Below are 24473 nucleotides of genomic sequence, written 5' to 3'. Positions count from 1 at the left end.
CGCAGAAGCAAAAGTAAGAAGGTAAGGGTGACATATAGACAGACTTAAAACAGTAAACATTTTATGAAAATACAACTTTAATCCTCCAAAAGACATAAAATCACAGACGTCCAGAGTTAAACTTTGTAAACAGGAGCTCGGCGATGGCGTCACGTGTTCGCACGCCCTCCTCGTCCACGTCGCCCTCCCGTGGCGCCGTTTCCTCTCTCTCCGCCGCTCCGTGCGCCACTTGTCCGATGTCTAAAAACACATTGTGCAGCACGCACGCCGTCAGCGCCACCGCCCTGGCTCGCTCGTAGTTTCCAATGTCCAGATACCTGAGGCGTCGAAATCTGGCCCTGAGGTCGGCCACCGCCTGATCCAGGGTGTGAAAATGTCCCTCCAGCGTCTTGTTGAAGAGCTCCTCCCTGGGCCCGGCAGCGCTCCCGTACGGCGTTAAGACGCGAGCGGTGAGCGGGTATCCGGCTCCGGCGACCAGGACGGAGCCGGGCGGCATCAGCTCGGGGTTTCGCCCGAGTCTGTGGGCGAGGGAGCCGCCCCGCTCCGCGTCCGAGCCGCGGCTGACCCGGCAGTGCAGGAAGCGGCCTCTCCGGTCGCACACCAGCTCCACGTTCAGCCAGGAGTCGGGATGAGCCTCCCTCCGCATCCTCCTCACCTCCGGCAGCGCGCTCTCCACGTCGTGCTTGCCTATCGGCAGGCGGATCGGGACCCGGGTGTGACCCAGCACGCCCAGCACCCGAGGGACGCCCTGCGCCTCCTGCTGCTGCGCCTCCTGCTGCTGCGCCACCTCTTTTTCCAGCAGGCTGGAAAACGGGACAAGCGCATCAGCCGCCTCTTCTCCTGCATGGCGGGGAGGAGGGACGTTTTAAAGCTCTTTTCACAGAAGGAAATAAGGAATTCTCTGTTTCTGACGCCACCGCAGGACGTCACGCTCACCTGCGGGCCAGCGGATGATCTTCTCCCGCAGCGCGTTGACGCGCTCGCAGAAAGAGAAGAAGATCCTGTGGATGTTGCCCTTCTCCAGCTGGAAGCGGCGGGACACGCAGCGGTAGCTGAGGCGCTCGGACAGCAGCGTGAGGGACAGCAGGACGGTGTGGGGCAGGGACAGGCGAGCCCGCCCGGCCAGCCGAGCTCCGGACTTGGAGCTCTGGAGCAGATCGGAGATGTACTGCGGAAAGGAGGGCGAACGGGACGTCACTGCGAATCCAGTCTGCGCGCTTTCAAACGCATCTTGCAACAATCGCAAGAACTAAATTCATCACTTCTCCAGAGAAATGCCTACAAACTCTTTCAATCCCAACTGTGAAAATAATTCCAGCTCGATGACTGTAATCGGGGATTATTTTTCGGGGACCTGCACTTTTACAATTACTGGGATGAAATTGAATCCACTGCATTCAATAAAGTACAAGTAATTCCAGAGAACACTCAGTTTGAATTGTCCTTAGGTTTGCTATAAAAAAAATACTGAAATGTAAAATACTTACTGGTTACAATGAAAAAATGACTGAAATCAGAAATGATTAAGAATATCTTAGAGTAAGCTTTTATTTTTTTCTGCTTTTATATTCTGTTTTGACAGTTTTTTCCCCTTGGATCACTGATGTTCAGGGTAACTTTATGAATTACCAAAATAAACTTTGACTTCAGCCTGTACCCATTTCGTTTACAGAAAAAGAAATTAGTGTGTGACCTTTTCAGCACTATAAATTGAATGCACAAGATTTGATTTATGCACTGTAACTGAAATAAACTATTAATTCATTCATATTTAAAATGCTCTGGTTTAATATTTGCAGAGCAGAATGAGTGAGAGGAAACTTAAAATATTGCACTTCGGTGGGTTTATGTTTATGGTGCACATGCAATATTGTGCAGCCCAAGATCATAACTCATATGTGGCAGTGCTCATGATTATAAGAGCAGTATAGTAGATTACATGGTGTGTAGGGAGACATGGAAGTGCACGTACTTAAAGTTACAGTAATGTAATCCCTGAATATTGGTACACTTGTGGAACAAATCTTGGAAGTTCCATGTAAAGTGAATGTAAACAAGAGGCTTTGAATCACTTAAATACACGATGTATGCAAGTTTAAGTGCAATGCATGACATTTGCATTTGACTTTTCTGATGTTTCATCTGAGGGGGCTGCAGGAATCTACCTTGACCGCGGCTCCGTGCACGCTCTCCGGCTCCTGCTGGGACTCCGCAGCCTCCGGCTCCGGGGCACGTGTTGCAGGGACAGTTTGCAAAACTGGAGCCTCCGTATGGGCTTGACTTTGGGGCAGCTGCAGGTAGAAAGTGATGGGAGGAAGAGGAGCAGGAGCAGGAGGAAGAGGAGCAGGAGGTAGAGGAGGCTGCGCCTCCAGCTGAGTTCTCAGCTCGGACTCCAGGATCTCCTCCACCGCCTGGTCCAGCCGGAGCTCCAGCTCCCCGGCGGACAGAGGCTGCCACTCCCGCTCCACCATGTCCAGCACGGCTCTGGCCGCGGATACGACGTGCTCTCTGACCTCCATGGGTTCATTTCACGCCATGTTTCCACCGAGAAGCTCGCGACGGAGCAGCCGGGACCGATAGCACGATGCTAACTCGCGTGCGCTGCGTTCAAGTGTCGTCGGAATTTTGACCGGCTCAACGAGACGTTCAAGGAACCACTAAAACGTGGATTTTTGAAACTTTTATGACGAAAAAGAAACATTTCTGCCACTTTTCACCAAATAAAATTAATCTAAAAAGCATGTTTATGACTTAAAATGGGACGCGCAAAAATTGATTCATAACTGTTTTATAGACTTCTAGCTTTAGGGTTGTGTTCTTCACTACAACGCTGCATAACTACAATTCACAATAGAAACACTCGCTTTTTCAGCGGTTTTATCGATTCTATTTTTGAAGCTGGATTACATTTTATGCCTTTGGATCACTTTTGGCCAATTTTCTTGTATATTTTTTTAAACCTTTCATAATTTAACCTGTGTTCAGATACTTCACCTTATTTTGAAAATGTTAGCCTTTTAGAAATGTTTGCCGTTTTAACACTTTCTAATGGTTTTGGGCCATTTTAATGTCACTCTTTCCACATTTTTCACCTTTCAGATGAAAGATTAGCATATTTTTTGGAAAAAAATACACAAAAAAAGCGTATTTTCATCTAATTTTGGTAAAACTTCAGGAAACCACTGCAGAAGACTGAATACACCCGTAGTACTTCTCTTTAATCTACACGCAAGGTTTTAAGGCTTCTCACCTTTTCTTCCGTCCCACCTTCAATCCTCTCATAAACATTCAGTGTATCATGTAAACGCAGGACAGAAACAGCACAGTACAACCAGGTGAAAAACAATTGTTTTAATGTTAAATCAGTAACAAGTGCAACTTTGATCCCCTCCCACTGTTTAACAGCCTCAATTTGCAAACCTGTTAATTTTCTTCTTTTTAATTAAACGCAACGTTAAAACAAGTTTCATTCCACAGAGGTCAGAACTTCCCTCCGCTCCTGCGGCGAACATTTCTTCTAGTTTCCAGATCATAAATTCAAGAATGATGCGTGGTCGGGGGAGATTATTGGTTTATGAGACAAGACAAACTGCAGCGAGAGGAATTCTGGGAAAAGGTCGTGTGCAGTCCCACTTTTGGCGGAAAAAACTGTTTTTTCGGGGCCACCGATTTTCAAAGTCAACAATCTTCAATACAATCAAAAACATCAGGAGAGCGGATCAGTCCACGTCGGTGACAAGAATCAACCATCGCCGCCAATTCGTTCACGATTGCTGCTGCGTGCGAGTCGGTCACTGCTTCCAGTCCCAGAACAATAACTTCTGATCAGTAAAGTACCGGCAAATGTTTGGCTTCCTGCCAATGATTTTTTCTTTTTTTTCCTTTCTTTTGAGCCATATTGTCGTGTAACGTCCTTGAAATACATCGTAACTTTGAAATTCACAAACTCCTAGCTAATGTCGCAACACATATCCAGGCCAAAGACCAAAAAACATGTTAATCCTAGCAATAGTTTATTTAAAGGAAACACACACAAAAAAAGAAAAAAATACTTAAAAAGCCTAAAACGTAACGCCTCATCAACTCCCACTTTTTAAGCCAGCAAAATAAAGGAACACAAGTAAGGCAGCATCGACCTTACACCCCCCCCCCCCCCCCCCCGCCCCCCCCGCCCCCCAAAAAAGATGAGATTTCATTAAATACGAGGTACGGTTCTTTAAGTTCAGCCTTGACCAATCCTGTGGATGACTGACAGTGTCGTGACAAGACTCTGTCAGGTTTTTCTGAAGGGTCTCGTGTGAAATTATCGATTTATCAAGCATGCGTTCTCCCATTTCAGGACAAAATGAACCACTTTGAAGCCCCCTCACATTTACAGCAGCGAGGGGGAGGGAGGGAGGGAGGGAGGGAGGGAGGGAGGGAGGGAGGGAGGGAGGGAGGGAGGGGGCGGGGCGGGGCGGGGCGGGGCTCCGTGTTTGTTAACTGTTTACGCCCCCCCCTTCCGGGGATCGGTCGTCATAGGTGACTTCACCCGCCGAGGCGCCGCTCCCTAACCCCCCCACCACCACCTCCCGCCCCCAGGTGTCCCCCATGTTGCCCCACCCTCCCCCCCGACCCGGCCCCTCACTGGACGGCCTGCTCGTTGGCTGTGCTGCCTGAATCCTGCGGCTTCATGACGTCGGGGAGCTCTGGCGGGGTGGAGAAGGACTCGATCCTCAGCTGCTCGAACGAATCATCTGAGCCGGAGAAAGTGACAGGGAGCGAGAGGGGAGAGGCGTCACGTTACACCACCAAGGCAGAAAGTCACACAAAACTCTTCACAGTTAAAACTATTTTCACTTCTTTTGCTTTTCCTTCCCCGTTTGCAAAACCTCACGACTGCTCTGTTCTGGCCTGCTGAACTCCACGATCTCTAAACAGTGAAGATTAACGCTCCTCAAGCCAACTTCACGGCCTTTTCCTAAACTTGTGGCTCAAAGGCTGATGCCTCCATTATTCAGCCTGCGAAAATCAGATAGCTCAGAGTAATCAGATTACTGTAATAATCGATGTGATAAAAAGGGAAAATCTTTGTTTACATGTTTGACTTTCTTTATGAAAGAAACTGAAACTTCCTGTTATTTTTTATTTTTTTTAAAACATCTGCGCTCATCTTAGTGCTGCACAGATGTAGATTATATCTGATCTGAAGGAATTAAATACATCAGAGTATCGGGGAGAAAATCGAAGTATTCAAATCCAATTTCTCACAATCCGATACCTGAACATTAAAATCATTATCAGATTGTTTAAGTGATCATCCAACCTGGATAATCTGATCTATTTGATCAGCAGATAGGACCAACACACCTACAAGTGTTTTCTACATGAAAACGTGTTAATCCGATTCGTTTCCTTCCATCGTTTATATTCATGAGTGAAACAACGGTGACGTGCAGCAGCAGAGAGACGCTTCTGGAGTGAAATTCATGTTAGAAAGAAAAAATCCAACGACGTCGCCAAACGAGAGCCGACGTTTTACCAACGACGGGAAGTTTTAGTGGTTGGTCACTTTATTTCTCAGTTATTGCATTTTGAAGTACAAGTAAATGAGTCAGAGTAGGAACACACCGATACCACTTTTTAAAAGTACGAGTACTAACCTTTAGCTACTTACCAATACAGAGTACTTATACGGGTACTTATTAAATGCTATGAAGCCGAATTCATACTTCAAATGACACGAGAAGGCTCTACACACACTTCCAACAGTCAGAGTACAGAGTACTGCATGTAGCGTCTATCGACACACTGCGCCATGCGTACTGCAGACTGAGGGGCGGAGCTTGTTGCTACACACTCCAGCTCGCTGTTAACGAGTGTAGCAGTCACACTTTAATCATGTTTAGCATGTAGCATCGCTGGTGTTTGAGCCTGGAAACTCTTTAGCGTGTAGCATGTAGCATGGTTCGGAGATACGTGCTGAGCTGTAAAACTACTGAGCAACATCGGCTGGTGATCAAGTTGCTTGTGTTGTACGAACTATCGTTCTCCTCCTCTTGATGTTTAGACAGAAGATAGTTTACAGTTTGTAATTCTCATTAACATGAAAGAATCCCCAAATAACGTTGGTCCTCTTTTGCGTACCTGCCGCTGACGTCACGTAATACTCGTCCGTTCTGTATCGGACTTGACGCCGTCATCGGTATGAGCGTATTGCCAAGACAGATTGTTTATCAGAATGATCTGATTACTTCCAGCTATCCTGAATGACAACGAGCATTTGTAGCAGTCGGACTATGACCAGTGAGAAAACATCATTATCGTCTGTTGATCAGTTTCATGTGAAGGACGGCGCGCGGCAGCGTCGATGGATGTTTCTGTTGAAATGAAGATTGAAGCAACTCACCCCCCAGACGGAAAGCTAGTCCCACCGTGGCCGGGGCCTGAGGCCGGGCTGTCTGATTTGTGAAGCCGCAGTTTCCGAGAGTTTGACTGTCGTTGAGCAGCACGTCGTCCTGGGAAGCAGAGGACAGTGAAAAACCATTTGATCTCATCATTCTCATGTCACCAACACACACATCATGAGGGGGAGGCTCGCTCACGCCGACTGGGGCTTTTGAATCTAACCTGAATCTAACAGATGCTGAAGGATACGGCGTATTTACATTGCCGTGGCAACACAAGTTTTTCTGTCACTGACGAGTTTCTTATTTCCTTGCCGTTTGCCATCGGAGTGACAATTTTTGTACATGTTGCTGTTAATTTCAGGCTCTAATTTTGAGAGATGATGAGTCTTTATGTATATCTGGTAACAGTCACACCTGTTACTCATGCTGTTATTACGCCTCATTTCAGCCCGAGGGGAGTTAGTTGGTGTTTAAATACTGTTATAAATGTACGCATTCAATCAGCAGAAGAATTAAATAACGAAGAAGCTGGTTAATGTCAAACTGTGTGCAGTGCAAAAGTGATTTTAAAAACAAATCAGATGTCATTTTATTATTGAATAATCCAAACTGATGTCTTGATTCAACCTGTGGTCGACGCCACAGAGTCTAAATTATGAGTTTGACAGGTAAAAATACACTTGGCAGATGAGATGTAGGAGCTGCAGGCTGAGATTCACTGTCTTGATCTGTTGTGGCCAACTACAATCCTCCACGTGTCCAAACTGCTCCGGGGAATAGAGCTGTTTGATTCACCTTATAAAGCCTCTGGTCTTCGGGTGGCCTCTTTAAAATGCCCTCCACGATGCGCTTCAGTTCGTACACCGTGGTCGACTCTTTGGCATCTGTGAAGATGGTCGTCTTATGACGTCGGATCATTAGAAACACATCCTGGAGGGACGACAGGAAGCCAAACAAATTACATGAAAAATACTTTTCCTTCCAGCGGCAGAACAAGAAAACAGCAACATTTTACCATTTTCAACTCACAAAAGAAAACAAACGATCACTGTACACATCGAAATGCTCGAAATGTCCTTCGTGACGTCGTCGTCGTCATGAAGTCAGAATCAGAGTTCTTGAGGATTTGTGCTTTGATTTGGAGATTTGTCTAAGATTTAAATAGTGTTTGTTGAACCTCAGTTCAATTTGACTCCTCTGTTACACAGCAAGGCAAACCTTTCCACATTTGAAATAATATCAAGTATTTCAAATGTGAAAAGGTTTGCCTTGCTGTGTAACAGAGGACTGTTTGCATGCAGCCAAAAGAACACTGGTTTCACCTCCGTTACCTCCTTCTCCCTCTCGGTCCTATCTTTAGAAAGAAAAGCTACCTCAGTATAAACAGTTCCAATATGTTTCCTTCCGCTTTTTGTACAAACTTTCATTTTCAACTGATTGTTTGTTTCAAACCAGAAGACATTTTGTCTTTTTTCAAAAACACTCAATATCTGTTGAAAATCCAAGATGAATTTGGTCATTTTAAAAGAAGGGGTCCAGTTTTGTTGGGGAGGTTTTCATTATCATTTGATATCAAACTGGAATGTCATTGTTTATTCATGGAAGTGCCAGAAAAAGTCCAAACTTATTCAGTTGACAATCTCTGATCAGTCCTTTTCGAGCAGTGGTTCCCAACCTGTGGTTCGAGGTCAGAGAGGAGCTCGAAGGCCTTGCAAATTAAATGTGTTCACACCAGAGGAAATAGTACGAAACACTTTCCAGAAGACAGGTTTCTCTTGCTTTTTAAGGCGAGAGTGGGTGTCTGTCTGTCAGTGTTTCACTTTCCTGTAATATTTAATAAGTCACAGATTAGACAGGGTCTTTCTTGATTGAAGTTTGGAGGAAACTCCATCATAAAATCTTGTGTTTATCTTGGATTTATTGGGGATTAATCCAGTGTTTAACTTTGTTAACAAATGAACAGTCTGCAGATACTCCAAAAGTCACGAACATGAACAAAAACTGAATAATTGTGCTGATACGAGTTACTAAAATGGAAATGAACACAACATTTCCTATTCTGTGAGTGTTGGGCTCTAAAATCTCCAGAAAAGCATTGAAGACATTTTTTTTTTTCGACTTTCCTCCAAATCCAGCAGATCACTCCTTTCTGTGTCGGGCACGTACTCTACGGGTTGTATAAGCTGATATTACGTGTGTAAAGCTGTCAATAGGACAGGTATAGTCTTTGAGCCATAAGTCCTTCAGGTTGCATGTAATGAGGCGTTTAAAGAGCCGCTGCTGGCTTCATGGTGGGGACGCTACTGTTAGCAACCGACTGTTAGCATGTAGCTGCTGTAGCTCTCGGAATGAGCCAAACATCGAGGTACTCAGAGGATAACACACACTAAACACCCCTCTGGTTGTATCGTGTCTAATATTAGTACCAACACTGGTACTGTAGAATATTTTATCCTCTCAGCTGTGTCCGGGAAGCTAACGTTAGCCGAGCTCCAGCGGCTACATCCAACTTCAGCTACTTAGCTCGCCGCTAACTGGCGACCTGATCAAAAGCAAAGTTTCCTGGATCGGATGTCATCGATTCAAAGCGGCGCGACTCTCTCCCCTCCGCGTCCGGGAGCCCGTCGGCGAACGTCCCGGTGAGTTTAAACGCTTCGAGACGTTCGTCGAGTCACCGTGGAGCGGAGTGTGCTGGGGCGAGACAAAGCTAGCAGCTGTTAGCTAAACAAAGAATCAGCTTTACGTTTCCTCGAAACGTTAAAAAAAAAAAAAAAAACCCTGTTGCTTGTTAAACCGCTGGTATCGGGCCTTCGAGGCGAGTTAAAGTACGTCTTGTTTTGCTTTGCTTTTTTGTTTTTGTCGTTATGAGCCGTGTGTGTTTTCCTCACCATTTCTTTGCGGTTGGCTGCACACTGGAGAAAAAAAAAAAACCTCCACTTCCACCGCACAGCGACAACTGTGAGATCACAGCGGCATCGGGCGAGTCCGCCGGCCGCCGGCAGGGGGCGTAAGGAGGCGCATCACCCGCGTGAACCGGCAGGGGGCGCTTGCAGGCGCTTAACCCCCGGAGAACCAACATTGGGCGCTTGCAGGTGCTAAAAAAAAAAAAAAAGGTTTATTGTCTAAAACAGCTTTTCTAAAAATGTGAAATTGTTCAATTAAAAAGCTAAACTTGATCAAACTGTTTAAAATGGCTAAAATCAATATAAAAAGTTGAAACAGTCAATAAAAATAGTTAAAAGTCTGAAAAAAAAGTTAAAATAGCTTTAAAGGCTAGCAGCTAATAAAATGGATGAAAAAATAAATATCAAAAACAACTTAAAACTACTAATAAAGGCTAAAACTTTCTAAAACTAAAACAAGTTTTTTAAAGAAAAAGATAAAACAGCTAAAATCTTTCAAATAGATAAAATGGCTAAAACTGCTAGAATTGTTTAAAACAAAAATTAAAATATCTTTATTGGCTAAGAAGGCAACGCTTACTAAAAAAACAAAAAACCAGAAGAGCTGAAATGGCAAAAAAAAGGCTTAAAATTTGCAAAAAAAATCTTTACATATTTCAGAGGTACAATAAATGTTTTGTGACCAGCTTCCTTCATGTGAATACAGCAACTTTGTGGAAGTCCAAGCTGAGATCTGAGCTGAATGTAGAAAATGGATGGTTGGACGGACAGATGGACTTAAAACACTTTCATTCACCAAAACATTCAAGTCTGAAATCAGCCATGTAGACTTTTTAAACAAAAAACAAATATTCATGTTGCTGACAAATAACATTATAAGAGACATTTTTCATACAAAAAGGTTTATTTACATGTTTTACAACTTATGAACGCAACAAAAGCAATCAGGTGAGGCAGCTGCTTTAAATTGACCAGAATAGATTCATTTATCTACAGTAACTCCGCTGCTTATCTGTTTTATGTGCAAAAATTCAACCCAACTAAAGAATTCCAAACACTTAGAACAGCCTTGTTCTGCCAGACCGACCAGGAGGACGACAGTTGTTGTGTGTTCATAGGAGGAAAAACTTTGGAGTGTTAGGGAGAGTGAAAATCATTAAAAAAAAAACTTCCCGTCATTGTTTCCACTGTGCTGATCTGAAATATTCCTCTTCCTTTGATGGTTGATGAAACTCAATCCAGCCTGACGAGAGAAACGAGATGTGGAATTCGTTAAGTTCCCCAAAATAAAAAATAAAAAATAACTTGATCAAATTCCCCGGAGAACCGATTCAACTCACCCGCTGAGCTTCTACCTGATGACGAAAACGCTCCCTCTGATCTGGGAGTAAGTCAACTGTGGGAGGCGACGACGCAGAGGTCAGTTCAGGGTTTCTAGAGCAAACACAAACGAGGGCTGATCACTCACGCTGAGTTCTCTGGGGGAGCGGACCGGCTGCGGTCCTCTGCAGCAGAGTGCGGAGAACGGCCTCTGTTTGGTGTCCGGGTGCTCTCTGAAGCACAGACTGAACACCTGAGCGGGCAGGTAGACGTCCCAGTCTGCAGCGTGCTGCTCCGTCAGGTCGCTCACCATCCTGCCAGAGAGCAAAAAGCTTTTATTTGTTTCATTCCTGAGTTAAACTTTAAAACAGAGCCGGACGTTAATCTCTACCTGGATTTTCATTCATTCATTTCCAAATTTATTTCGAGCTACGCGACACACAACACAGGCATAAAAGCCAGAAAAAAATACAATAAAAGAAAAAATAATAATCAACACTCGAGCTCGAAAAGGAGTGGGAAGAAGACAAGCTTATTAACTCCCACCCCTGTTCATAAACTTAAATAATAATGATAATGTGGCTGCTACAATAACACTGTTAAAATAAAACAGAAAAATAAAACAACAACAACAAAAACAGCCAAGACATATAGTCTATTATATAATGTAAGATATTACTAATACAATATAATCATAGTTATTTCTTGTTAACTGAATTACATGTTATATCCTCTTACAATAATAACAACCATAATGATAATAATAATGATACCAATAACAATAATAACAACTGCAATAGTATAATAGTAACAACAACAATAGACTTCATCATTAGCTAGATCTGACCTTTAAAGTATACATCACTTTGTAACACCCATTAGTAATCAAGTACCCATTTCCTCCTTCTGGTATTTTGACCATACCATTTTTTTATATCTTGATTTGAACTGATGAATATTTGGACATTGTTTGTGCTCTACTCCCATTTTGTTCCAGAGTTTAACTCCACATACAGACACACACATACTTTTCCTAGTGGAAGACACTGCTTGAACCTTAAAGTTATCACACACCCTCAGGTTATATCCCCCCCCACCCCTCCCCTCAGGTTATATCCCCCCCCCCCCTCCCCTCAGGTTATATCCCCCTTCTGTGCGTGCAAAAAGCATTTGTATTCTTGCAGGTAGCACATTTTTGTTAGCTTGAAACAGAAGTTGGGCAGTAGAGAATTCAACTAAATCATGCAATTTTAACATTTTAGACTGCAAAAATAATATATTAGTGTGATCACAATATCCTACTTTGTGTATAATTCTTACAGCCCGTTTTTGGAGTATAACAAGGGGGTGTAATGAACTTTTATAGTTACTGCCCCAAACTTCTACACAATAATTTAGATATGGCAAAACTAACGAACCATATAATAGAAATAATGCATTGTAATTTAAGAAAAACTTGGCTTTATTAATGATTGAGATGCTTTTGGAGACTTTACCTTGTATGTGACTTATGTGTAGTTTCCAGCTTAATTTACTGTCAATGGTGACTCCTAAGAATTTATTTTCTGATACTGTATCTAAAACTACACCGTCTATAATTACTGGGTCTGGTTTTCCATTATAATTACCGAAAAACATTACTTTTGTTTTGTTTAAGTTGAGGGACAATTTGTTAATGTCCATCCATGTTTTTAATTTCCTTAGTTCACAGTTTAGATTAGTTACTAAATTACTATAATTGTCATTAGAATAGAAAATGATTGTGTCGTCTGCGAAAATGACTAACTTTAATAACTTTGACACATTTTATAGATCTGATGTTTTTGGCTCTTTAAGGACTCGTTTTAATAACATTTGGCTTCTTTAATCCAGATCTAAACTCTTCAAAGTCGACTTTTTACTCTTTAACAATCCTGTTTATTGTTTCTAACCAAATCTGGGCCCGGACTCTTTAACTAGACACAAAGTCTAATATCTCTTGTCTTCAAGGCTGTGCAAAAGTGAAGAACAAACAAGAATAAACAAGAATATAGAAGGCTTCGCTTAAAAGACGGAGACACCTGGTTATACTGTGACGGTGAAATCCTGAGGTAAATATTGACCCGGCTCACACAGACCTGTCAATCATCTGAAGCGTGGTCGGGTCTGCAGTGCCGGTCTGCTGATGATGGATCAGCAGAGGAATGGAAACCTTCAGCTTTTCTTTCAGCTCCAGGTTGACCTGAGGGAGGCGGCGCAGTGTGAATACTTCTTTTCCTACATCCGTAGACGTCGGACTAAACCCCAGACACACTCACTTTTTGGACGACGTCATGCGGCAGTCTGGACAGGATTCGGACCGGGTACCCAAAGTGCGCGATGATGTCCGCGACGTTCTTGGCCACTTCCGGTGGGAGGCACGTGTTCATGGGCACGGCCTCCACCCACCGGGAGTATAAGTCCGTCACGGTCAGGATGTACTTGTGTCCGTTCAGCGTCTGGGCCAGTGGTCCCCTGACGTCCAGGCCCAGCCACTGCCACGCCTCCTTCACCTGCGGTTCACACACAACGTCCACGTCAGGCCAAACGACGGCAAAACGGCGTGGATACTCACAGGGCGGAACACCCACTTCGATCATGTTGTCACAGTCTCTACGCTCCGCCTGTGAAAGATGCAGAAGAACGCGTTAATGACAAACCGAGACATGACTTTAAATAATGCATTTCATTAAAATACTCACGCTGAAAGTGTCTGGAGCCCAGTGAATATTCTGTTGAAGTACGTGGAAGAATAAACACGTGAAAGTGAATACATTCAGAAATAATATAGAATTGAACAAAAGCAGGATGCTACATCCACCACGTCCGACCCCACGTACCTGAGGAACGCAGTAATCCCCGTGAAAGAAATGAGGAAATGATTTGATCTTCATCAGCTCTTCGTCCACGATGACTCGCCACCTCTCGGGCTTCCTGGGGTCTCTGTGAGGAGAAGCAGAACGAGGAGAGGCGGTGGGGAGCTGAAGGTCCGCCAGTTCACTCAAATCACCATCGATCTTTTGCTGCAAATGTGCAACGTCATGATGTTCAATTTTAAAGTTATTTATTTTGTTTGTTGGTGAAATCCCAAAGAAACAATTCAACTGTTTTTCCCACAAGATGAGGAAGTTTTACTTCTTGTAATACGTGAAAAATCAGCTTCCAGTTCAGGTGCAGAAAAAAGGTAAAGAGCGATTGGGCCGAGCAACAGTTGCCACTCAATAAAAAAAAAATCTCTTATAAAAAAAACAACAACAACATCTTATTCGGATAATCTGCAGTTCCTCTTGAGAATCAGTTAAGTACTTGTTTTTATTTTTGCACGTTTTGTTATGTGATACACCAAGAAGCACAAACTCCACATAGAAAGACTCCAAGCTGGACTCATGCGGGGAGATTTTCAGTTTTAAATCGGGAGAGCGACGTCGCTGTGTGACCACAAGTTGCAGATCCTGCGACACAATTCTGATCCTTCATGACGTTTCTCAGTCTGGAGGTGCGTACCTGGGAGGCTCCTGCAGGCCGGGGGTCTGCTCTTTGCTCCTGCTGCTCTGCTTTGCTGTGGTGGGGCTGCTCGGCTGAGCTGAATCTTTCTTTGTGGCTTCGGCAGCGGGCTAAAATAGAATAAATAAATAAAAATCTTTTTGTGTGCTCGAGTAGGGCGTTTAGAGAAAAACCACAAACACCAACAGAATCGCATCACTTCAGAAGATAAACGAGTCAGCAGTACATTCTCACCTTGTTTCTCTTACGCTTTGAACTGATGGAAGTCTACAGAAAAGAGAGACAACATTCAACAATAAATTCAAAAACATCATCCCGTGTTAAAACATGTCTTCCTCTCAGTGACGAGAATCTCTCGGAAGAATTCACACCTTTTCCTTTGGTGTGTTTTCTGAGAATATGGTGGGAACGGCGTCGTCTCGAAGGGTCACAGACTTTCCGGCTCGGTTGATGTATTGCTCCTCGAAGTGGTTGATGCACAGCACCGAGAAGCGAGTCGGAGTCCAGTCCTCCCACTTCATGTTGGCGAGCCATTTCTTCAGCTTACGAGGGTTGTACATGGGAAACCTGGGAGGGGAACACACAACTGTCGTTATTTAATAGAATATTTCTCGTCATGTCACTGTAATGCTCACAGAAGCTCAAGGTTTCCTCTCGGGACAAAATGTTATATTTACTCAACCTTATCACCCAGATTGTTTCTAAGTTTATATGTAATATTCTCTTAAACGCACAAGCTGGTAGAACTACCACTATGTAAGTTAAAACAAACCCAAATAACAAAAATAAATGTAAAGAGAGAAAATAGGTTGTTAAGAAATTGTTTCTTAACAGATGGTACAATACAATGACACAAAAACATCCAGGAATAAAAGCTAAATGATCAAGAGACAAACAAATAACGAAGAAAAGCCAAACAGCACAAGAAACAGAAAAGTGCAGTTCAAAGGCACCAGAATTAAACATTCATACAACAATGAAGAAACAAATCATGCCACAAAAACAGATTTTTGACAACATAATGACACTAAATACCCACAAACTCACAAAACACCTAGAAACAAAGAAGAAATGACAATAAATCGAGCTGAACAGCCAGAAGCAGACTAATGTTGTTAGCTTCGTGCGCTAACTTTACTTCATGCAGGAACTCTGATTCGATCAAAACATCTAAGATTATAAACTTACTTAAAACACTTGATATTCGCATCGCTAGAGTTTTCGCAGTTGTAGGCACATTTATATCGAGACATTTTATTTTAGTTTTTTTTTTTTTTACACAGATTCGGTGAATTTGCAGTTGAAACGAGTTGTCTCTGGAGCTAAAGTTGTTAGCATTAGCACAGCCGTGGCGGAAGTCGCTGGTATGCATTTCAAAATATAGTCCCACACGTTTTAAAAACAAAAACACGGTCATTTATATTCCAAAAAATACAATGAAAAAGACACGGACTGCCACTTTACACGTATCTAGTTAGTATTTAACTGTGGTTGTTCATGATATTCATTTGAATACAGATATTATTTCACTTTTGTCACTATTTTTCAATATTTAATTACACGTTCGAGATACATGCGTCATCATTGTAGCTAATTTTCAATTGTGGTTCAATTTCTCTCATGTTAAAATAGCGTTCATACCTTTTATCCGCTATTTTGTTTTATTACAAATGCACTCGTAAGTTTAATGTAGACGCTTTTAATTCGATACGTTCACAACCGGATGTTGTTGCCACTTCTTCTGCGGTGTCTTACTATTATGCGGTGATTCAACACCGCCCCACAGTTAATGTAAAACGTGTTCGAATTTTTATCTGAGAAATAGTTATTTTTGAACTATAATAGTAAATTTTATTTAAAAAGAAAATTCAGACAGTTTAAAAAAAAAAAAAAATCACTGTTTATTAGACAAACTGAGAAATGAACAGTGAGAAACAGCTCAGCTGCTTTTTGTTTTCCACTCCACTCTCCACTCGTCCCAGTCCAGCAGAGTCCGCTTGACGTCCCATCCTGCAGCTTCAGCGCCTGCAGATCACAGGACACCAGCAGAACTGAGATAATCATCATTAATACAGCCTGGAAACATGAAATCCAGCTGATTTTGGAATAAGGGACGCCTCGTGGTTTCGAAATATGCAACTTGCTTTGCTATACAAAACACATGCCTCCCAAATAAATTCTGAAAAAATTCAGTCGTCTCACAAAACGATAATAACACACAAACTTTGTTGTCATCGTTCAGGCTGCATGATGAAACTGAGCCGTCTTTAGTCCTCGGTGTGTACTGGGAGAAGAGTCATTTTAGAAGATACATGAACTAAGTTGTTAGTAATTCTAGAATATATTCAACGACACAGTATAGAGAAAATAAATTAGGTCATAAATAAAAAATATGCACAAAATAGAAATACTACAACTGTTTGACAATAATAAAAATATGTTAAAATGGGCACAAAGTCACATTTTGAGCTTCTCAGAGGTTCTTAACATGCTTGATTTTGTCTATAATAATCTCTTATGATGACAATAATGGTACAGATATAACTTAAATAGTCTCTCTTCTGTATGGAAGATTAAAACATAACAAAATACCAGCTGTCCTCTCCAGTCTTGCAATAAATGAAGTTCTGAATAACAACATTTGTTGGTCTGTTACCTTTTGTTTGTTAAATATAACCTTTGATCTCAAGCAACTTGTCTAGTAACTACAGGTCAAATAAAAAATAAAATAAAACAAAAGTCCTCCGTTTCAGACAGAACTAAATAGCTTTTGATGATTTTTCAATTACATAATATAAATGACATGACAGTAGCCTCAGAAAGATAAAAGTTTAACATTTTGTGCGCAGAGTGCCGGATAATTTAAACACACGCTCAATATCCCCTCGGGAAATGATGCAACGCGGTGCCGGTGTGACGGGACGACGCCTTTAAACAAAAGAAGAAGAACTTGGGTCACACCGACGTTCTCACCTTTGAGAAATTCACTGAAGATGGCGTCCATCAGCTTGTGACTCTCGTGCACCGTCTCCCAGTGACCTTTGAGATAAGATTAATCAGTCAAGTTTGACATTTAAAAAGCTTTTCCAGTGGAAATGAAGTTGTTGTCTCACCGCGCTGGTTCGGATGTCCCGGCGTTGGAGCGTTCAGTCTGCCGCTGAGCCACAGCGCCTGACACGCCGCTCTGATTTCATCACCAACCGACGCCTCCGGTCCCAAACAAACACAAACGCACCCTGAAAGCAACACCGTGCGGGTGAAACACACACACACACACACACACACACATACGGGCGAAGCAGCCGCTGCTTCATGTGTCGGATGATAACGTACCGTTTCGTATTCCTACGAGGAACGGCATGTTGTTTCCCTTCAAAGCCAAATCCAGCTGATCTGGGCTGCAACACAAACAGAACATCGCCTGTTTTGGTCTCAAATGGCAAAACTTATTCATCCCCGTCTTCATCAGTCTTTTATATTGCTTGAAGAGGGTTTTTTTTTGTTTTATCCATTTATCTATATAAGCATTCTCAGTGTATCGTTTTGGTTTTGTTTTTTTAAGGATAGTGAAGATTTTTGATATAAACAGAGTTTGAACCATCTGATTTCATAAAACAAGACATTATTCTTCGTCACAGGTGGAAACCGGAGGCGATTCTCGTGCAAGTTAGACGTTTTTAATTAGAGATATCGGGTCTACATCTTCTTTATTAGTTACAGTCTGTAACTGTTACACCGTGCACTGAACCTTATTCTGTTATTTTATTATGTTTGAATCAAGTTCAGTTCTAAAAATGTTTATTTGTGAGGCTCAGTGATTCAATGTATTATCCAGTGTAGTGACTTATTGTTTCTATCGTTGTCCACAATCACCTCCATACTTACCGTTTATTTCTTATTTTAAAGAGGGATGCAGGTCGAAAAGAAATTAATTTAAAAATAAATAAAATCCCTTTTTGCTCCAAAAAGTGAAGAAAGCTCTACCTCTGTACAACCTCCTGTAGCTTCACTCCCAGTTTGATTGGCACTGATTTCCCAAACTCTGTAAAAACAGAAGAGATTCCAACAGATTGAACACAAAACATCCGAAAAAAGAAAGAAAATAAGAAATGTAAGTGAAAACACATTTTCACCCAACAACACCGGCTCTCTCCGGTTGGCCTCGGCCGGACTCGGGATCCGTTTGTCTCTCAGGTAACGCTGGAAGACGATGGAGAGCCGAGCCTCGTTGAAGGTTTCCATGACGACGGAGCGCACCGCCTTGTAGTTGGCGAAGAGGTGAAGGATGGTGAAGAGGAAGAAGAGTCCAAGGGTCAGACTGAGGGAAGAGAGAGGAAGAAAAGGAGGGCGGCATTACAGAGTTTTTAAACGACTTCAGTTAAAGGCAATGAGGGAAATATAAAACAATTTAAAAAAAAAAGCCTGACCGAGGACTATCGGTGACGAGAGGAATGAGGATCAAACTGAGCAGAAGTCCGGCCAAATTCACCAAAGTCTCCTGCAAGACAAGAAGTGGGGTTAGGAGAAGTGTCAGAACATCGTTTTACTGAAGAGCACAGCTTTAAATGATTTTTTTTTTTCTTTTTTAATCTTTAAATTACTTATTTTGTGTAAATGTATTTTCACAAGATATAGATTCTTCTTCTTCCTTTGGGTTTAACGGCAGTTTGCATTGTTAAAGTTGCCGCCATTAGATTATTCACATGAAATATTAAATATTTAAACATTTGTATAAATGGATTTTTTTTAAATTGTATGTAGCAGTTTGCATATTATGGTTTAAAATGTCAAACTAATGAATTAAAAATAGATATTTTGCATCACATTGCAGTTTTCCCTGTTTCAGGCACCAAGTTCTTGTTAATCTGAAGTATTTTGAGTTTCATTGTTCCTGAACCGTGTAATAAATATAAAACTGCCTCGTCTCATCCGACTTCAACTTTTTTTTCTGAACAAAAGATTTTATTTCAAGTTGTACAGAGAACAAAATACATAATCGTAACTAAATTAAATAAGATTTTTTTTTTTTTTTAATTAAGTAAATGAATAAATGGCAGGAAATCCTAAGAAAGGTTCTTTATTTCATTTCATTTCATCAACATCTAAAGACAAATAATCTCGGATTCAGGAGCAAAAGCTCCTTTCGCATTATTTTTTCATACATTTTTTATCCCCTTTTCTGGCAGTTCACTTTAGTCCTTTTGATTTTGTATATTAATATTTTTAATTAAATTTACTTTAATGACTTGAGTTGAGCTGCTCTAGGCCTAGATTTTCTCTCTCCCGTTAAAGGGAGGAACTCTACATTTGGAGCTTCTGTTTCTTGTCTCTCTCTCTCTCTCTCTGTGTAACAACAGTACTGGAGCCACCAGATACTGCCGCCGTCTGTTTTTCTCCCTGACAGGAGGGGAGCAGGATCCAGGGGATCAGACCCAAGACTCCCAGGGTGGAGTTACCACGGTCCTACTACCCGACCCCACCACAGCACCGGGACCCCACCGCAACGGCACGGCCCTTAAACTCCAGACTGAGATTGGTTCATCATCGGACCAACGCTCATCATAGACTTTTCTTAGTATTTGTACTTCTCTGGCCTGTCTGCCTCTCTCTCTCTCTCCCTCTTCTATTCCTCTCTCTCCCTGTCCTATCCCATGTACTTTCTCAACCCCAACCGGTCAAGACGGATGGCCGTCCTTCCAGAGTCTAGGGTCCGCCCCACGCTTTCTTCCTGAAGAGGGACTTCTTATGAACTTCTCTCCATGCGAGGGAGTTTTTCCTGGTTTCCACTGTTGCTTGTTCCATCTGCTGCTTTGGAAGGTTTAGTCGGGTTCTGTTGTCCTCTATCATTGTAAGAGCGCTCTGAGATGTTTGTTGATGTGATTTAGCGCTTTACAAATAAAATTGAATTGAAAAAAAAAAAAAATTGACATCATAATTCGGTCACCTCTTTTCATTGCAGTCTCGAGTCATTTCATAACACATTTAAATCACCTTACTTTCCTCACTCTGCTGCTCTGAGTCTGAGCTCATCTCGCCCACGTCTACACGCCCGCAGGCTTCACTCGGCCCCCGTGTGAACGGTCGTGTACGTGAGGTCGTGACTATGAGTGTAAACACGCCAGTCACCTGACTGCCGTCTTTGGCGGAGATGTCGGCCATGTTGTCCCTGCGAGCCTGGTGAACCGTGAGAGCTGCCCTGGTGGCGCCGCCGGCCACTCCCACGACAGACTGACGCAGACGAAGGGCAAAACAGAAAAACGGCACCGGTCAGACTGCAAGTCACACCAACATTGGTTTTTTTTAAATATAGTCAACTTTACCATTTTTAAAGCTCATAAGTACAAAGAAAAATAAAGTGATGTTACGTCTCTTACAGCTTCCTGAATTCAAACTATAATTTTTTTTCTTTTATGTGTTTGGAAATTTGACTTTTCGGGAAAATTCTGCAGTTACCTTGTAAAATATCTGCTCTCTTACGGGCGTCTTACCACAAGATGGTCACAGTTAGACAGATATTGGAAACAAACTTCAACTGCTTGTATTTCACTTGCAGCTCAAGCCTTTTTGTGTTCTTTGAAATAATATCTAATCCAAACAAAATATGAATACGGCTTCATTTTTTAGTTCCTGCTATGTGTGCTTCTTTCTCTGTACTATCCTGCTGTACCACTGCAAATTTCTCCACATGCGAGATAAATAAAGGGATATCTTATCTTATAAATAAGGATAAATAAAGGTGAAACTGACATGGTGACATGTTCTCGTCTTCATCAAGTCCTTTCATCCAAAAACAGGTTTCTTCCTGTTAAAGAGAAGTTCTTTTTCCAGCTGCTCTCCTGCGTGGAAGTGTTGGCGTTGCTCTGTAAAAGTGTCGTGGCAAAACTGTTGTATTTGGTGCTATAGATCTAAACTTTAATAGAAAAGTTTACCTTTTTTTCCTCAGTGACTCTCTAAAGTTCAACCTGACCGTCTAACTGGAAGAATTAAATCCACACATCGACTCCATACACCATCAAATGTCTTTATACTCACGAACCTGAACCTTTCCTACTAATTGTGATTTTTCTTTTTTATACCTTAAATACTCCGGCCGTGCACAAAATCAGCGTGAAGAACGCAGGAAAGTGCGGCGCCAGTATTTCCATGAACATGGCGATGTCGTTGAGGCCGTCGGCAAAAAGCCTGGCGGAGAATCAAAAGGACTCGCATCAAAAATGGGCTCGGCTGTAACGACTCTGCTGACCCGGGGGCCTCCGCGGTCGCCCTGTACCTCCATTTCTTGGCCTCGGAGTCCAGTTTACTCCTGGAACACAGACGAAGAGCTTAGAGAGGAAGAGAAGGAGAAACCTTCAAGACGGACGCTCAAGCAGAAAGAGGACTTTACCCTTTCTGCCAGGCGAAGAGGATCCTGCCCAACATGCCGGTTCCATCTGCAGGAGGACACATGGGATTACGAGCAACGCAAACACAGGAGGACAAGAACGGAGGAGGAATACTGAGGACAAGTAAGTGAATCAGGTCAACTGGACTCCGTTATGTGTCTGTGAAGACATTTTGACTCAAAGCGACTTAAATCCGGTTCAGTTGACATAATTCAGTTACTTTAAGATGCAGAATACCTGGTCAAATGAGACCAAGCATGGACACACGTATGTATTTTTGTTCAGATTTGTGGTCGACAGTTTAATAACCAACAAGAAGTCTGCATGAATGGTTTTTGAAAATGTTGGCAGGTGTATGCAACTCTTTCTTCTATTCTATTCTATTCTTGCTGTAAAAACCCACAGGTAATAAAATATAACATCTTGTGCTAATTATTGTTTTTTAATCTTAAATCTGGTAAGTTTGAATATATTGTGTAAATGTTGTACGTCACGTTGGCACTAAAGGTTCATATGACGTTTTTGTCAACTTAAGTCCTAAAATTATGCTTTTTAGTAAGATTAACTAATACGTTTAAGCTCCACTTGTTTTGACTTTTATCATATATCTTAAAAACAATTGAAAAGACGGTCTCCTGATCTTCAGATTCCTCCTGCTGCTCCTCCACCTTCCTGAAGTTCTCCTGCACTCCACACTCCGAGAGCCACTGGTGTAATAGATAAATGGATGGAGAGATGATTAAGTGAGATTAAGACTGAATCCATCCATCTGTATCCTTCCCCACTGAGTTCACAAAGTCCTGATGGCAATATGGAGACTTTAGATTGAGGAGCTCCTCAATTTCTCAGGCAGACTGCAAAGAAAGCTCATCTCAGCTACTTGCATGGGCGAACGTGATGGAGCTGAACATGATGGAGCAACAGATGGTGATGCTGAACGTGAACCATAAAATGATTAAGTTGCATGTCATTTAAATGACTTTGGTTTTAAGTCGATGCATTTCTGCCACCTCTGTGCACCTTGCGCAAACCGTGCATGATTCCCGGGGGTTTGTTTTTTTGCTGAAAGCTTCACCTCTCAGTAACCACGTCACTGTGGCCGCAGCGACAGTCGCCTCCTGGTTTCCAACTCCAACTCCTTTGAGGGAAGCCTGAGTGGCCAGAGTCCCTGACAGAGAGCTGGAGAAAGCCTGAGCGATGCAAACACCAGTCAGACTCAGATAGAAAGGTTAAGTTCAGAAGTAGCATGGATCATGCAAGGGTTCATCTCCTTCACCTGCACAGTATCCCAGAACTGGTACTGCAGGTAATCATCACTGACACTCTCTGGATATCCTTGAGGCAGAAAAACACTCTGAAATGCAATGTTCAAACATCAGGTCAAAATCACTGCGAGTGGATGGTGAATGCAGGTCCCCAGAAATAGTAAACCTTACTTTAAAGACTCCAACCACGGAGTTTCCTTTGGACTGACCCTCGTTCACCTCTCTCCTCTCCATCGCTCCATCTTTTGCCCAATACTTCCAGGACTCCGCGCTGCCGTATCTCTCCGAGGCGACAACCACACCGCCACGTTCCTCCATGGTAGCCCCTCAAAAGATTAACAACAACACAAACCCGCGATACAACCGAATAAGTTCACACTGAGCTCATAAACATCACAGTTTCGTGTCTTTCTGCTTCCAGTCGACGTGTCTTCCGTTTACCTCTGAAGCGCTTCCGCGTTTGGTTTCCGCCCTCAACATTTCTCCACCGCTCATTGGTGGATTGGAAAACTGAGGGCGGAGCTTCGACAGGGAGACTTTGACATTTATTGCGCAACAAAATAATAATAAAACAATAACAATAATAACACTCAAAATTTAAATGGCAAAAAAAAAAAAAACCTCTTTCAGTTAAAATTGTTTTTCCTCTCTACTTAATTCAAAATCAGCCACCTATAAATCCCTTTAAAGAAATCAAATGTCACAGCACCACATGACAGATATGAACCCTTAGATATGCATTGGTTCATAATTGCATGTCAGCCAATCAGAATTTATTAAAATGACGTAACTCGTAGTTGTGCAACATGATTTACATCCATAAAAACACCATAAAATACAGCTTCCATTCATGCAAAGAGTCACAAAAAACAGAACTAAAAGTGCAGCTAGATATTGACTTTAAGTAAGTCTAATTAAAATAAATTAGTCCTAAACTGAGATTTGAGAAGAGCCCGGTGAGAAGCGGTTCGGTATACACTAACATGATTTGTTTTTACAACCATTACTTTTGGGAGGGAAACTCAGAAACATGGTTTTATGAAAGTAAAGGACAAAGGGGGGCAAAAACATGCTGAGATTGCTGATGTACATGATGTCGAAATTTCTTTGAGCGGCAATAGTTTGGCCGGGATGTTCACTGAACCCTGCGTCACCTTTGGTTTCTGTTTTCATTCCTCACGCTGACGGCTATAAAAAGAAACGCTGCAAGACGTATGACTAACCTCAGAAACGCATGTGTGTGTGTGTGTGTGTGTGTGTGCGCGCACAACACGTTGTTCATGATGCAAACTGTAATCGGTTTAATGTTTCCTATGAGAAGAATTCAGAATGGCATGTTGACTCGCTTTCTTTTTCAAGTTTATAAAATTCTTTTTTCATCTGATTTAATTATAATTCATTAAAATGATCGTCTTGGACTGAAGAGGAAAAACAGGAAGTCATCGAAATCACATGAGACTGAAAACATGAGGCTCAACCACCCGGCCCCTTAGACTCGTGATATAAATGGCTTAAGCTGTTTACATTCTTCACCTCTTGGTTCTTCTTCACTGTACTTTACTATACATGAGAACATAATTATAATTCCTGCAGGTAGAAACACACTTTATCTGCACTGGAAGCAGCTGCAGGTTTGAGAAATAACCCGATGCTGAAGCCAGGCCTGCAGAGTCGCTTCCATGGAGCTGAGCT

General features: G+C 42.3%; 4 protein-coding genes across 6 annotated transcripts; all 4 read right to left on the bottom strand.

Annotated features, from left to right (window-relative positions):
- Positions 1–46: 46 nt before the first annotated feature.
- LOC308124338 (uncharacterized protein) lies at positions 47–2613 on the bottom strand. The gene is made up of 3 exons (XM_080487257.1): positions 2166–2613; positions 937–1168; positions 47–840 (listed from the first exon to the last, which is right to left on the bottom strand). Exons 1-3 carry the CDS (start codon positions 2517–2519, stop codon positions 101–103), a joined length of 1326 nt encoding a protein of 441 aa, XP_080343383.1. The 5' UTR covers positions 2520–2613; the 3' UTR covers positions 47–100.
- Positions 2614–3336: 723 nt separating this feature from the next.
- On the bottom strand, positions 3337–9364 carry elob (elongin B). Its single transcript, XM_080488175.1, has 4 exons — positions 9278–9364; positions 7185–7319; positions 6389–6497; positions 3337–4736 (listed from the first exon to the last, which is right to left on the bottom strand). Exons 1-4 carry the CDS (start codon positions 9278–9280, stop codon positions 4624–4626), a joined length of 360 nt encoding a protein of 119 aa, XP_080344301.1. The 5' UTR covers positions 9281–9364; the 3' UTR covers positions 3337–4623.
- Positions 9365–10182: 818 nt separating this feature from the next.
- On the bottom strand, positions 10183–15494 carry LOC308124832 (uncharacterized protein). Of its 3 annotated transcripts, none has more exons than XM_080488173.1 (12): positions 15323–15494; positions 14506–14701; positions 14369–14401; positions 14135–14244; positions 13471–13573; positions 13333–13362; positions 13222–13254; positions 12910–13143; positions 12730–12833; positions 10761–10926; positions 10633–10688; positions 10183–10535 (listed from the first exon to the last, which is right to left on the bottom strand). In XM_080488173.1, the coding sequence occupies exons 1-11, from the start codon at positions 15385–15387 to the stop codon at positions 10644–10646; spliced, it is 1119 nt and encodes a 372-aa protein (XP_080344299.1). In that variant the 5' UTR covers positions 15388–15494; the 3' UTR covers positions 10183–10535; positions 10633–10643. The 3 variants fall into 3 exon arrangements, 2 of the variants coding, with proteins under 2 accessions (XP_080344299.1, XP_080344300.1); XM_080488174.1 differs by having other exon boundaries at positions 14506–14720; positions 15323–15488; XR_013936338.1 differs by having other exon boundaries at positions 10517–10535; positions 10633–10926.
- rusf1 (RUS family member 1) lies at positions 15412–23244 on the bottom strand. Its single transcript, XM_080488172.1, has 15 exons — positions 23223–23244; positions 22953–23107; positions 22793–22870; positions 22592–22706; positions 21519–21564; positions 21405–21437; positions 21211–21316; positions 20261–20362; positions 18562–18632; positions 18268–18452; positions 18119–18176; positions 17468–17532; positions 17248–17370; positions 17108–17173; positions 15412–16159 (listed from the first exon to the last, which is right to left on the bottom strand). The coding sequence occupies exons 2-15, from the start codon at positions 23097–23099 to the stop codon at positions 16074–16076; spliced, it is 1281 nt and encodes a 426-aa protein (XP_080344298.1). The 5' UTR covers positions 23100–23107; positions 23223–23244; the 3' UTR covers positions 15412–16073.
- Between the last annotated feature and the right edge of the window lie 1229 nt (positions 23245–24473).

Source organism: Lipophrys pholis, assembly GCF_963383615.2.
Source record: "Lipophrys pholis genome assembly, chromosome: 19".
NCBI classification, from domain to species: domain Eukaryota; kingdom Metazoa; phylum Chordata; class Actinopteri; order Blenniiformes; family Blenniidae; genus Lipophrys; species Lipophrys pholis.
Note: the sequence above shows the minus strand (reverse complement) of the source record. Positions and strands in the feature narration are given on the sequence as shown.